Below are 15359 nucleotides of genomic sequence, written 5' to 3'. Positions count from 1 at the left end.
ACCCAGCTGCGAGATCACATTCCCCAGCAGCAGAATGCTGCCCACCTCTGCCCTTCTGCTCCTGAGAAATCCAGAGGGCCCTTTTCCATCAGGCAGGTGGGATTGGGGTGGAGGGAAGGCAACTTAGAAGCCTGGACAGCTCAGCCATCAGTATAGAATCATGAAGGTTGGAAAAGACCACTGAGATGACCAAGTTTGAGCACTGACCATCACCACCATGCCCCCGAGCACAGCCCTATACCTGCAGCCCCACGAGCAACGCGCTCCACTGTTCATCTGCCTAACGCAACGCCACGGGAACAGTTCAGTCCCTAGAAAACGCACGCATGCAAAACAAGATTTATTAAAACCATTTGGGCAGGAGGAAACCAAAGCACACGTAACCCATTCAGCGTTGGGGCTGAGATGCTGGGTGTGACTTATTTACCCTTCTATTTGAAGCGGCAGCGATCTGCCAAGATGAACTGCTGAAAAAGCCCCATAGAGCAGAAGCCAAAGTCAACAAGGAAGGCAGGAGCTGAGCCTTCGCCTTCAGCTCTTCTGCCAGGCCTCGTTAAAAGGAATGTTTATGTTGGTTCGTTTACCAAGGACTTAAAGAAAAAAAAACGCCCAATAAAACATCCAAACAAACAGCCCAGCACTGAAACGCGAGGGATAGCCGGAAGGTCGTTAAGTGCCAGCTATTTCAGAGCCCTGTCGTGCTCCGTTTCAGCGTGCACCCTGGTTCCGGTTCCTTCGAGGCATCTCACCATCTTCCCTTCAAAAACAAACAACAAAAAAAGACAGAAAGCAGAAAACCAGCACTTCTGAATGATGGAGAGGAAGCGTCCCCATGACGCCGTGCTGCGCTCAGCCCTGGTGCGGCAGCCAGGACTGCTGCACAGCCCCATCCAAGCGCCAGAGGTGAGGCTCTCATTGGTTATTTTTGCTTTTTAAACACAAATACTTAAGAAGGACCAACGCTAGGAAGGCTCATAACAATAGCCCTTAACTGTCCTAGCAATACGGAGCAAGAACATCAACACTGCAGTAAAAATCCCATTGATGAAGTTGCATGTGCACCTTTCAGTAAACCCTGTTGCTGGCAACGCCTCAGGTAACGTACAAAATCCAACTACTGCCATCCTTGAGTTATCAAGGATCATCCTGTCATCCTTGAATTATCAACACATTTCAGTTTCTTTTATTCCTCATTGCACGTTTAGATCATTAACATCACAAAGCCACAACGGGTAAGCAGAGAAAGACAACGCTGAAGAAGAGGGAAAAGGCATTTCTTCTGGTTCTGAAGGTCAAAATTACATACAAAAAAAAAAGGCCACCATTCTCAGATGCAAAACCCAAGTGCACGTGGTGCTGAGAGGACACACGGATAGAGAAACTCCTCCACAAAGAGCCACCTCCCGGCTCATTCCATGTCTCCTTACGCCCTTTGCCAAAGGATGCTCAGCTAAAGTCAGCTGAACTTCCCACTGCTCCCTATTACTGCCTCTAACTCAGAGCAAAGTGTGACAGCGCTGCATTTGCTTCTACGTTTTGTTTTTATGGCGCTGCAACATCTGCGGAGGATGCTGTAATTAAAAGAGGGAACAGAATTAAGTTCTTTGAAAAGATGGATGCAAGTCAGCTGGTTTGCCTGAAGAAAATGGAAATACAGCATGTGAGTGAGTATGGATGGTCTTCAGCAAGAGCAGTCAGTCAGCAAACTTTAACCTCCTGAACTGAACATTGCTGCAGCTGCAGAATTGCTGTTTGGAGGAGGTTCTGCATTCCTGGCTTGCATGTCCAGCTTGTCATCTCCTTCTAAACACAGCCCAGGAACTGCTGCATTTGAAGGACGTCAAGCCAATCAATCTGAAGACAGATGGATAAATCCCAGCTTTCCACCTCGCCCGACCTGAAAAACTCCATTTTTACACTCAGTGACACGGCAGCACTCTTGCGCACCCTCGCAGACAGCGCACAGGGGGACTGCACTGAAACAACAGCACTCAACAGCGGTGCCCAGCAACGCAAACAGCCTTCCTCAAACTCAGGAGCCTGCTGAGGAAGAGACAGCAGCAAAACCCAACGCCCCTTGCAGCTCAGGGACAGCACTGCACCGTGCTTAAGGGAATGCTGGTGCAACACAGCAGACGCGCTCTGCCGCTCACCCAACACTTCACCCCAAGCGTTAATTGTTGCTGCAGCACACGCCGTCGTTTCAACTTTAACACCGTGCTTTCCTTGATTTCACAACGCATTTAAAAATAGGATGAACAGAGGAGTTTTTTCCTCACCAGGTTTCGGTTCCCTCTTTTCAACAAACTTCACCAACCGCTCCTGCTGCGACGCGGTCCGACCTCCAGCTGCAGGCAGCCGCCACTGCATCAGCCCTCGGGGTTCAGAGAGCAACCCTCATGAACTGCGCCCCAACACAAAGAAAACAGGATGTTCAGACCAAGATTTCACTCTTACAAGTCAGGAAAGGGGCTATTAAAAGTATATTCCAATATCAAAACGGCATTGAGTGCTGAGGGAGGGTCTGCACTGGTTATCAAGTGCCGGATCCGCCACTTCAGCTCACCCAGACGGATGCAGCAGACGATGTCCAACACAGGCAGCACACACAGAACCTGACTGTGAAAGTGGCAGATCTGCCCCAGCGCCAGGAACCGCTCTGCTCCATTCGCATCGCTGCTGGTTTTTCTGCTAACGCCTGGGGAGGTGAAGGGGGAATGGCACTTCAGCAGCACGGTGTGAAGAACACCACAACCGCGGCTGTCAATCCACAGCTTCCAGTCAGATTCATGCTGCTGTATGGACATGGAAGCACTCTGCCTGGCCCACATGGTGGTCAGACCCCGCGTGCCCCTCCGTCCTGCAGCAACAGGTCACAACCTTCTGCTTGCACGCTGGAGCCTCCTTTTGCAAGCACCGATCAAGAAGGCATTGAGACAGATGTATTCAGAGTTGCTGGCTGTCTCATCTTTGCAGGCTGTCACCTTCCAAGCACTTCATGGGGAAGATGTGCACAGGCTGCTGTACAGTCACAAGCGTTATCCCAAGGAAGCGGAATTTGCAAATCTGCTTTAAAAGCCATTTTCCCTTCTAACCTCCAGCAAAGAAAACGAGCAAGAGGTCTCCACCAAGAAGTGCAAGAAGGGACCTCTGGCTCCGGGATGACAAACAGCTCGCACAATGGCTCAGAGGCCACGGAGCTGTACGGCTTCTCATTCCGGCTATTGTCAGCTAATAATAGAACCGCAGAGCCCACACAGCCCAGCAGCCGCCGCATTGTGAGGCGCTCGCTATCCACGTTTCCATCTGAGAGCTATTTAAAGTGTCAAACGAGCAAGTTTCTCTTTGAATGTCAGCTCAAGACGGGAAGTCGGGGCTGGGGCAGCCCACGGCATCGCTGCGTTCCCCAGGGCCGCCCGCTAATTGGGCTGCACGGCGTCGGTCTCGCATGGAAGCGGAGGAAGCCGTGGCAGCCTCCACTTTTGGAACATCCATGATGCATGCAGAGTAACCCAGCTGGGAAGGGAGACTGGACAGCGAGTCGCTTTCATAGGGTAAATATGACCTCTGCTACCGGCTGGTGCACTCGCAGTAAGCCAGCAATCTGGTAATTTTCTATTGAATTACACAGAAATATTTGCAGGAGGACCAGAACACGGCTCAGCCGCCGGTTCAGCGCTGGTCCCGTGCTGATGAGGACGGGCACTCGGCGGCCACGTGCTGCTTTCCAAGAAGCAGACAGCAGGAATCTCTGCGTGGGTTCCGAGCCTCTCACGCAGCAGGCACGCGCTGGGAGCACGCGCCATTCCCCTGGGACGCTGCCCACCTCTCAGCACGACGTACGGTTCTTTACGAGGTGCCACACCTTCCACAAAATAGAACAAAGCGCTCACGTTACTCCTATAAACATTCAAGCTGTGGTTCAGAATCGATGCTGGAATATCAGCCTTTAAGGAGCCTGTTAGTTCCTTCGGCCTCAGGAGCCCCAGCACTCTGCACGCACCTGCACCAAGCCCTGGCTGCGCTCCTTGCCCTGCAGCCCAGCCCTCCGCTGTGACATTCCCATTGCCACAAACTGGGACTAAATTGGGAGCAGGACTGAAAAGAGGCGGTGCTCGAGTCCTCCATGCTGACTTCTTGCTCGTTCAAATAGATTTCATTTATCCCCAGTCTGCGGGCTGCACGTTAAAGGAAATATCAGTGAGGAGCCCTGCGGCAAGCCAAAAATATACTGAAAAAAGCCAGCCCCCAAAGTGAACTCGCTGCTCCCCTGCTGTCCGCCAAATACTGAGCTCAGCAGAGCTCTCCCCTCACCTGGAACAAACCAGCCTCTATCTAAATCCAATGACAGCACCGAAGATAAGAGCAAGTCGTTCTGCTCGGTGCAAGCCCGCAGCGGGGAGCTGCTCTCATCCAGAGCCTGCAGAAGGCTGCATCTGGTGGAGCAAAAGAGCTCGAATGAAACCCAAAACACCCACGTGGGGAAGTGAACAGGAGGCGTACAAAAATATTAACTTAGGTAGTGAAAGAAATGCAGTCTGTGCTATGCGTTCACTTCGCCTAACCACACCATTAACCAATTTGCTGTCAGTAATAACAGACATCCCCACCGTCACCACTGAGCAGAGAACATCCACTGCAGAATGCAGCAGTATGAGCAGCCTAACCTCAAACCAAGCTAAGGCATGTAGAAAATGACATCACCACGGAGCCAGGCATCCAAATTGTCAGTCCACCCTAACTACTGACACAGCCAAGTGCATTGCTCTTAGCTCTCCACTTTCCCCCTTCCTCGCATGTGCACGATTGCTTTGTAGCTGCGTCTGTTCCAGTCCCAGCTGATGGGAAGATGAGAAAGCATTTGGATGGCTCAGCAGCAGCTGGGCTCAGCAGGGAAGGGCTCAGGGCGTGCTTCAGCACCGAGCACTCACAGCTCCAGGGAAGTGCCCACCAAGCCCCTGAGCAAGAGGCGGGGGGTGAGCATCTCCGACCGCGTTCTCAACCCGCCCATCTTCTGGGGAGTTTAAAGGTTTAGAAGTTTTAAAGCACATCTGACATTCAGGACTGTCAATCCAGCATCTTCGCCAGCACTGAGGTTCGCCTAAGCCTTTAACTCCTAAAAATAAATCATAAAGGAAACATTCATTCAGGCTCATTCCCACTGGAGCAAGAAGAACTTGGGAAGAACCATTAAAAAAAAAAGAAAAAAAGCACTGGCATTTAAAAATAGCAGACCTGTTTATTTGCATTCCAAAATTTCAGTGGAGCATCTACTTCCTACTCATTACCCAGCCCGCTTCCCAAAGGCAGAAGTCAGGGAGGATGAAAAAAAAAAAAGAGAAGGAGTCAAGAGAAGGGCTCTGGGCGCTGTATTGGCACGGAGCTGAAGTGTGTCCAGACAACTCAGTACTGCACACGGAATTGCCTTGGACTGCTCCTTGCTGGACAAAGAGAGCGGAGAAGCAGAGCAAGCAGCAGCTGCACAGCTGGGCAGGAATACCCTGAGCAACGTCTCCAACCACACGGGCTGCGCTGCCAGACCGAAAGAAGGGAAAAAAAACCGCCATGTTCTCTCCATGCGTTTCAAGATCTGTAACGGAATCCCATCAATCTCAGCAGGGACCTTGCTTTAAGGTCACGTCGAGTAATGGGCTGCCCTTCAACCTCTGCACCTCCTTCCGGTCTGCTCCCAACACAGCGCTGCTCCTCTGTGTCTTCTGCATCTCTGATATGAAAGATGCTGCCCAAGACCCCGGCCAGCGCAGCGACACGAGGCAGCCTTGCCATCATCACGTTGGGCTGCCTGAATATTGAGCTTATTAAAAAAAAAAAACACAACAGAAGTCAATGGAGTCTTTCCTGCAGGTACGTGCAGCTTTCATCCCCCGCCTGCACATTTCCATGCGGCATCTCAAAGCAATCTCCTTGAAAGGAGAAGCGTTGCTCTTTCAGAATTGATAAGTGTGTTTAAATAGTCAACATATAAATAACTTAGCAAGCACAACCGTAAACCTTTCAGAGGATCCAGAATCCCTAACTAAAGGTAACAGCAAACCAACAGAGCTTTCATCCCAACCACAGCAGCCGGTCCTTCTCCTCTGGGTTTGGAGCAGGGTGTGCCACGAGGAACTATTTGCATGAATCCTCATCAGAAAACCACGGGGACGGTGCTGGGGAGCTGGAAAAGGCAACAGAGTATGGAGAAAATTACAGCCGCTCTGCCAGCTTACAGCAAGTCCTCATTACAGAGCTTCACCACTCACAGATGCTGCTCCTGGAGGAACCCACAGCAGCAGCAAAGGACTGCAGCCTTGCACGCTCCTGGGGCTGGCGACCACCAGCTCCTTCCCACGATACAGACAGAGCCTTCCTCCCTCCGGGACCACAGCACTGTGATGTTCCTGCTGTGGGTGCTCCCTCGGAGTCAGCCAGGAATTCATTGCTCCCTGTTTCCAACACGTACAAGACGAATCCACCGATAGGGATTTTCTGCCGAGCCCAGCTCTAGGATTTCTTCCCTTGGTTTACATGGGAGGCTCATCCCCCACCTCCCCCCCGGGGCACTTACAGACATGATTTCTGGGGAGAGAGAGATGAAAGGCATTTCAGCAGAAGAGGGATGCACCAAGCTCCTTACGGCTATTAGGTTCGTTCTGATGGATGTAGGGGGGAAGAGATAATTTGATTTAAAGCAGGGAACCCTCTGATTAACCACAAACTACTAATGCCCCAGCTTTGATTAAAGCAATACGCAGTTAAGCCTCTGCCAGCAGCTGTGTGCTGCCTGCCCTCCGTGCTTCTCCTTTCTATAGCACAACTCGTGGAAGAGCCAAAAAAAAAAAAAAAAGAAGTTAAAAAAAAAAAAACCAACAAAACACAACACAAATAGAAACGAAACAGAACAAGAAGTATCCAGATCTTTCAGACGTTCAGCTCCGGGGGGAAAACACAAGAGCACATTTTCATTCATAGCAAGTGAAGTTTCCATCCAAACACCATTACGATATCCTGTGACCTTTGCAACGTTGCAATTGTTCCTCCCTTTACGGAGCGCAGAAACTCGTTTCCCCCCCTCCCTTTTCCAGCTGCATGCCTGTGGGCTGGCTCCTGGCAGCGTCTCTGCTGGTGTTGCAGCATCCTCCTGCAGTGCCATGGGTCGCTCCTGCAGCGCTGACACAGGAACCAGCGCAACCAGCAGCGCAGATATTGGCGGCGTGCTGATTTTTTGAGGGGTACATGGGACGAAGCAGGCCTCTCTCTTCAACAGACGGAAAGAACACAACGCTGGGAAGAGTTATTTTCACGAAAGAGACCAAAGCAAGAACAGGCTCCTTTCCAAAACCACTTCACAGAGACGTTCATTTATTAAGTTTCTCAATAGCTGGTTATCGAACGTCGGGGAAAAGCCTCCGCGGTGCTGCTCAGAGCTCTGCGCTCGTACAGCTCATAAAATATTTAGGGCGTTCTGGTTTGTCATTGTTGTTCCTTCATACATCCACTGCACGTATTAATCAAAAGGAAACTTCCCTTTTCTCACTGCAATAACAGCTCCTGGGGGTACAGGCTCTCTGTGTTGAGCTTTCACGTCCATCAGCTACGACTCTTCAGAACAGAGCTGCAGCAGCCCCAGTGCTGGGAAGTGCTGCTCTTCCCATTTTAAGAGTACAGGAGTCATTTTTTTCTTATGGCCCACAGGCCCAAATTTCCACCTACTGAAGACAAAATAAATAACACGACTCCATCACAGGGTATGTCAAACACTGCAGTCAGGAGGGAGCTCCTCCTAGAAGGAAGGCACAGCCGCGTTCCATTGCGCATCACGCTGCGCGTCCCAGATCTGCTCTGCAGACGCGTGATATCCAAGAAGCAGTTTACTAGAGAGCTTCATTTCGGGATACTGACCATCACCTCTCAGATGGTTAGTCATGGTGTCACCAGCAGCTTTAGGAGAAGTGAACTCGTCACAGTCGGGATTTCCCAGTAAGCCACATAAAGGGCCCTCCCCAGTGAATGGGGACAGGGGGAGGGCAGCAAGAGCATCAACCCATGTGAGCCAGCATCAAGAAAAGCATCCCGTGGAACTGCCCAGAATGCCTACCTTCATAAATTAAATGCTAACGTGTAGGAGCATCCTCAAAGACACAGCACTGATTTACGCCGCTGTATCCAAAGCTCACCCAGCAGGCATCTCAAATAGGGCCATGCTATGGTGAGGATGCAGGGCTGGCTCACGAAGGCTGCCCTCCTCCTCATGGCTTCTCCCAGCTCAGCCTCCACTCGCAGCAGGCAGGGTCGTGCTTTATGGCAGTGGTGTCCAGACGCCCTCTGAACACAAGGGAACGGGCGGCGATTAAAGGTCAGCATTCGTCACGTTATCTGCAGCATCACTGACGGCTTGGAGAGCCAGGGAAACAGCGTGGGGATGAGGAATGGTGAGGGTGAGGAACAGCACTGGTGGGAGGGCTCCTTCTCGGCCTCTCCCTCCTCAGATACCGCAGTATTAAAGGCTGGGGTGAGGAAAGCAGATCTGATTACCCGGCAGAGTTTGCCTTACAAGAACACGGCAATGACACGGAAATATTTCAGTGGACAGAGGATCTTGGCTCAGAGCACAATTGAGCCATTTGTTCACAGCACAGCTCAGCAGCTCCAGGTCTGCCAGAAACAAAACCTGCCTTCCTCCAAGAAACGCTGCAGAACATCCTTAAAGTGGGACGGGACAGCTACCCAAGCACAGCCAGGGACTAATTCCTGGGCAACGACTGCATGATGTTCAGTAAATCCAGCCTGCGAGCACTCCCCATTGATGAATCATGCAGCTCCGTGGCTGACATCTGCAGGAAAACCTTTGCCCAATGACAGCGGTACGAAAACAAACCAAAAAAGCCTTCCCTACTTAAAAGGATGGAAGCCAAGAAGCTCTTCCTGGAAAGTCCTGCAATAAAAAAAAAAAAAAAAAAAAAAAAAACAACTTCCAAAGGAGCGGGGCTGACCAAATTACCCTGCTGCGGCACTTCTCTACGGTAGAAAAAGAAATCCGCTCTCGGTTTATAGTTAATCTGTTCATTTGGCTCCTCCTCAAGAGCCAAAAAGCCAGGAGCTGCTTCTGGGCCTTCAGATAAGTCGGCTCCCGGCCTGGTTCAGCTGGCAGCACAGAAATAAATGCGTGCAGAAGTTGTTTTGCGGCTCGCTGACAGCACCCAGAGCAAGGAATTTATGCACCACGTTGGCCAACACCTGGAGTGAAAATGTTTGAGGCCAAAAAGAAAAAAAAAAAAGGTTTTTTCAAGGGCAGGGGAGAGCCCTGCGAGCATTTCACCGCTCCTTCCACATCCAGAAAGGCAAAGGAAGTGCTTTATTTATTTATTTGTCAACTCCCAACCCCTCTGTGATTAACTCTCATGGAACCAACTGAAAGGAAAGTGACCGGGTCAGAAGCTCCAGAGTTTCGCGCTGGTAGTTATTTTCATGGCAAGAAATAACATTTGACATGGCTCAAATCCACCCGCAGCATCTGCTTGGGAAAACGCATCAGCTGAGCTTCCCTGACGGTCATTCTAGATGCATGCTCAGGACTTTTACACTCAATTCAAGAGTTTTGCTGACTTCTATGCAGAGATTTCCCCAAACCAAGGCTCCGTTCTGCCTTTTGTAACCTCGTTGCTCTGGAAGAAGAGGAGAAAGAAAGAAGGCATGCAGAATGGACTCTAACTACGGAGTTATTGCAAAGCCAAGACCCTTTTTTCCATCCTCTCACACGCTTCTCTCTGTTGGCAAAGCAAATCATCCCCTCCATCCCCAACAAACTGTTGACAGCATTCACAGAGCAGGACGCCCATGCATGCTGCAGAAGCGTAGAAATTCTCCAGAAAGCACGAGGTCTGGGAAAGTCATACAAAAATGAACTACATGAAGCAATAAGTAATGCACAGAAACTGGGCACGGCGTAACGAAAGCCGCTCCGAAGAGCACGTGTTCAAACATACTTTCCATTTCGAAGGTTTGGACATTTCACTCTTCATAAAGACAACTGAAAGTTGATCAGGCAAATAAGTTCTTCCGAGCGAATTCCAAAAAAGGGCAGAACTACCACACATTAAGAAAGAAAAAAGAGAAGGCAAGACTTTTAACAAAAAGGGAAAGATCCCTACGCGTACCCTTACCACAAAAGGAAACCATGTAGAGCTAAGCAGAAATGGAGAGGGGCTTTTGCAGCTGGAAGCATGGGAGAAGGCTGGATACCACCAGTAAATTCTTGATAGAAACCCCCTCCTGGAGCTGCTCTGACAATTCCTTCTGCTTTTGGAAGGAACTGCAATGCCTCAGTGCTGGGGGTCAGCTCCAGCCTCTCGCCTTGTGCTTGGATTTGGGACAGAGACCCAACCAGGAATTTGGGAAACGGAGAGGGAAGCAGGAAGACCAGAGCATTCTTTCACCTCTTTGTTGCCTCGTTAATAATCCATTAGTAGGAGCTGTGCATAAGACAAAGAAGAACAAACTGTTGCTGCAACATCAAACCCATCGCCCAGCGGCCCCTTCCCCCTCCTGGCAGCCCAGCGCCCGGGGGATTAGCACTATCAGGAACTGCACAGAAACAGATGATCCCCAAGCAGTTCCATAGGCAGAGTTTGGAGCAAGTCATTGTTGCACACAACTGGAATCACTTACGCACCCAGAGCAGTGATTAACTGCAAAAACCCCTTAAAAGGTAGTTTTACATTCTAAACGCACATGGCGATCCAACGTATACAAACTCGAAATCTCAACATTTAAAAAAAAAAATATTCCACTGAACCGCACCAGGGCGCGTGCTGGGAAAGGCACATGCGTGCGGTGCTGAGTTTGCAGGCAGGGTAACACCGCGTGAGCTAACAGCCTGCATGAGAGAAGGCACCTCACCCCCGGAGCACCAACCTCCACCTCCCAGCTGCACAGGCTGCAACAAGACGAGGAGTTAGCGACTTGAACCCATTTACCCAGAAATCTGAAGTCAGCCCTACACATGGCTTCGGTCTATGCAAGCGCTGCACGGAGAGCACGAGCAAAAGAGCTTTCGAGAGTAGAGAGAAATCCCGGCTTCCTTGTTTCAAAGCACTGCCAAGAGCAGCACAGTACCCAGCCCCGCTTACCGTTACCCAGCCCCACTTGGCACAGCGTGACCCCACAGCTCTCCCATAGAGAAATGCAGCTGTGCCCATTGCAGCTCCCCAGGACCAAGCTCTGCCTGGCGCTGCGCTGCTGGCCGGAAGATGTGGCTCCCCATCACAGGCAGCGCTCAGGAGAAAAGATGACCACCAGTTCAGCACAGCAGAGCTCCCACAAGCTCGTGGGCAGATTGGGAACTTGCAGGGGAATGGCTCTTTTAGTTTTCTTTCTTTTTGTTGCCTTTTTTTTTTTTTGCTTGAAATGAGAGATTTGCTCGCCTTGAGGAATTGAAGCTCACCTGATCTAGTGCCTGATGTACTGGTTGGCAGCCCTGCCCGCAGCAGGGGGCTGGATCCCTTCCAACCCAAGCCTTCCTCCCATCAAACACATCACCAGAGCCGAAAAAGGAACCACCCTGAGACGGATCAGCAATTTGGGGGTGATTAAAAGAAATGTTCAGACATCAGAGCAGCACCTGGGGAATTCCTCCTCTCCCCTCTTCTCCCAGCCGGGATGCACTGGGCAGATTTCCCCCCCCAGCCCCCCCTGCCAAAATGAACCCCAGGAATGAATCCCACAGCCCCAGGACCACGCTGCAAGTCGCCTTTGTCAGTGCCTGCTGAAGGACAGGAGCAGCTCATGCGCTCTCACTGTGTAAAAAAAAAAAAAAAGAATCAGTATTAAATTTCTGTAGCCCAAACCATGAAGCTATTTACTGGAGCTTTATACAAACTAATTAAATATAATGCTCCCACGGGACACGCGGAGAAAGAAATGAAGAATTAAGAGATAAATCACTGGCTTCTCTTTCCTCAGCAAATGTACGCTCCAATTTAATACATGCGACCAAAAATCAGCCTGACAGCCCTTGGTTGGGCACAGAGAGGCAGCGTCCAAATGGCACAGAACACGCTGCACAGCATCCATTCATTACCTCTGCCTTACCGCAACTTGCAGGAAGGAATTGGGAGAGACAATCCAGACAAGGGGATGAGCCCGAGATATCAAAGGCTCCATATGGAGACCACAGAATCTCACTTTCCAGCTTCACAGAGCTCACAATCTCGGCGAGCACATGGTACAGGAACGTATCAAAGCGGCGCTTCCCTCCCCTGCTGACCCCATGTCATCTTGTCGAGAGAATTCCTGCCGCGTGACACGGCCATTTCGGAGTTTTTTCCCCTCAAAGTGGTGATCTCAGCGAGCCTTCACGAGGAGCACAGCCACCGGGCAGCACAGCCCCACGCTGCAGGCTGCGCCCGCAAATGCTTCCATGCAGAAGATCTGCAAGGCAGAGGTTTGACACTGGACTCGCAGGCAAGGAGAGCCCTGGACCATTGGATATCTGAGGTTGGGGGGTCAGTTGTGGGCTTGGACCTGGTTAGCTCTGGCTGCACCCAGCCCGGCCCCAGCAGCCTCCCAGGATGGATGCTGCACTGCTACCCACAGCCCACAAAGGCATCACGCCTTCCCTGTCTCCTGGTTGCTGCATAGGAAGCTTGACATGGAAGAGGTAAAGCCTTCCCATCTCCAGAAGCTCCTCTCAACCGAACGTCGCTAGCTGCATGCACAAACTACGGGAAGAATCTCATCCCAAAAAGCAGAGAGCTGGCTGCGGGAAGAAGACCCAAGCGAGAACAACGTCCCCCCCATCAGCATCCCGTCCCCCCCACCATCAGAATGCCACTGCCCCTATCAGCATCCCAACCCCCTCCATACTCCTTTTTACCAAGTCAATTTAGCAACAGAAAACCAGAAAGCGCTGTGTAAATGCTCTATTAGCCATCAACCAATATCATCCTGTAAGCAGCCGTTGATTAACTTAAGACTATTGAATTTTTAAACAAAGCTCACTCGTTCTATCAGTAATAATTTAAAGCGCTGGAGTACGTTAGTGGATAAATGCTTTTAAATGGAGCCTCTAAACACAGCTCCAATGCAGAGCCAGAGCGGAGTGCAGCGCAGAACTGAATACCAGCACAGAACATCCCATAGTTTCCCTCTGATGAGGAGAGAAGCTGCTGATGCCACACAGCGCACCGGCACCCAACTCATCTCATTCCCACCCTAACAGCTCCAAGGCATCGTGACACAGGAGATGCTGAACATCCCATCATCCCAGTTTGCACCGCTTCCCTGCTGCTCCTGCAGCAGAGTGTGAACAGCACCAGGTCACCAACACTCTGATGGGTGCTTAATGACCGGGCAGCACCGCATGGGAGAGTTTGCTTCGTGCCAGCTCATGTTCCCACTGCAGCAGAGCCCAGCACCCTCCTGCATTACTGACGAGGTCTTTCCACTCTGATGCTGTCTGAGCTGAAACCAAAGCATGGGAGATGTAAGGCAAGCTCCACCGCGTGGAACAGGAGCCCAGAGCTGCCCTGAGGATGGGGATGCAGCCGGGGCAGCGTTGGAGCACACAGGAGGAGCTGACCCAAGCTCTGGCACCAATGGTCTCTGCAGACAGGAGGCTCCTCCCGGCTCTGCTCGTCCTCTTGGTCTCTTTTTTTGGAAAAGAGAAGGATGGTTTTGCTTTCCCAACACATGAAGAAGGTGGGATGTGCCCTGCTGATTCTAAAGCCCTCTTGGTCATTGTGTCCCTTGCACGTGTTACAGTCAGTATTTATTCAGGTAGACACAGTATTTGGGATTGAACAACTATCGCATCCATTCCGGTGGCATAACTAACGGAAGGACACGCAACGCGCCGTGGCTAATTCCCATTTCCATCAACAACGATGAGAAAACAGGAACAGAAACTCAACCAGTAAAAAAGAAACCCATTCTTCTCCATTTCGAACTTCAAGAATCCAATTAAAAAAAAAAAAAAAAAAATCAATCAAAATAAACTCTTACCCAGCTCTACATTTGCTCCGTCGCACCTATTTTGTTAAAAACAAAGATATCCAAATTTCCTCTAGGTACACAGCACCGGGGTCAGGGTGGGACATGCAATGATGTTCCAATGGTCCACAACCAGCGCACAGCCCCCCAGCAGGAAAAAACCAGCTCGGTGCGTAATTGCACAATGATATTTTAATTGTCAGTTTTCATCTAGGTTTCCTACTCCGATTTAAATCACATTTTTTTTTTTTTTAACTCCCATTGATTTCACTCCGCCAGCCCTGCCCGAAGGCCATCCTTCTTGCGGGCTACGAGCATACCAAGCAAGTTTTAACCAATTAGATAAATCCCTAACCCTCCTAACTCCCTCACAGCCATACATCAAGCCAAGCACGAGCCATCATTATTGCCTTTAATAAGTGTTCTATCGAAAACTTTGCAAAAACAAGGAGCTAAGCAGACATTTCACCATCTTTCTTCTCCTTTTTTTTTTTTTTTTTCCCTCCTCCTTTGGCACATGATAGCCTGAAGCCCAGCCAGCTGAATTCTGCGGAAGATTTGCACAATCATTGCAAATATGCCTCCGCTGCTTTATTACCTTCCCTGCAATGATATTGGAATAACATTGGAGCATCAGCTTTATTCAGCTCTGTATGCATGCAACTGCCTGCGTGTGCATGCACACACTGCAACCTTGAGGCGTTGCACTCAAGAGCACAGGGAGGAAAGCAGGCGGCAGTGGTAGGGGCTGACCAAGAGCAAAGCCCCGAATAATGGAACTTTCCAGCACAAATTGCCTTACAGGGACCCTCGGCAGGGTCCCAGTTAGCGCTGGCTGAAAGAGGCTCTTCTGACACCGCACAGATTTTGAAAAGATTCCTGCGATGGGAGGATTAAGAAGCAATTAACCGGCTCTCAGATTTCAAATGCAAAGCCCTATTTCAGAACGGCAGGCAGGAAAACGCGGATCTCTCCGAACTCAAAGATCCGTTGTATTCGGTAAAAAAGCCGAGACACCTTAAAATAGCAACAGCACGGGAGGAACTCACCCTATGGAGGACGAGAAAAAGCACCGCAAACCCGACACAGCATTGCATTGCGAGCAAGCCCTGCAGATTCCAGGCAATCTGCAAACCATTTCCCCTTCCCCACCCAACCCTCTACTGCAAACTCCCACAATTGCGAGGCAGAGCTGCAACGAGCAAACAGAGGGAAACGAAACGGCTCCTACCTTTCACCTGAGTGTCATATTCCGCGATGATCTCCTTATCCTTTTTGAATTTTGCTGGCGACGTCATGTTTTCTTCCCCCACAAGCTTAACCTCAAAGCGGATCCACGACCTACAAACGCAATTCCCCCTCCTCTCAAC

At 50.4% G+C, this 15359-nt stretch overlaps 1 protein-coding gene across 8 annotated transcripts in view; it reads right to left on the bottom strand.

Moving 5' to 3' along the window:
- Positions 1–15359, bottom strand: part of SRGAP2 (SLIT-ROBO Rho GTPase activating protein 2) — an 85722-nt gene that overhangs the window by 69483 nt on the left and 880 nt on the right. For 6 of the 8 annotated variants that reach the window (XM_021376850.1, XM_021376847.1, XM_021376849.1 and 3 more), the window contains exon 2: positions 15221–15351. In XM_021376850.1, the coding sequence (XP_021232525.1) occupies positions 15221–15287 (67 nt within the window). In that variant the 5' untranslated portion in view covers positions 15288–15351. Of the gene's footprint in view, positions 1–15038; positions 15118–15220; positions 15352–15359 lie in introns of those variants that run through there. The other 2 variants (XM_021376848.1, XM_021376853.1) reach the window with 2 other exon arrangements.

This window comes from Numida meleagris, chromosome 25 (assembly GCF_002078875.1).
Source record: "Numida meleagris isolate 19003 breed g44 Domestic line chromosome 25, NumMel1.0, whole genome shotgun sequence".
Lineage (NCBI taxonomy): Eukaryota > Metazoa > Chordata > Aves > Galliformes > Numididae > Numida > Numida meleagris.
Note: the sequence above shows the minus strand (reverse complement) of the source record. Positions and strands in the feature narration are given on the sequence as shown.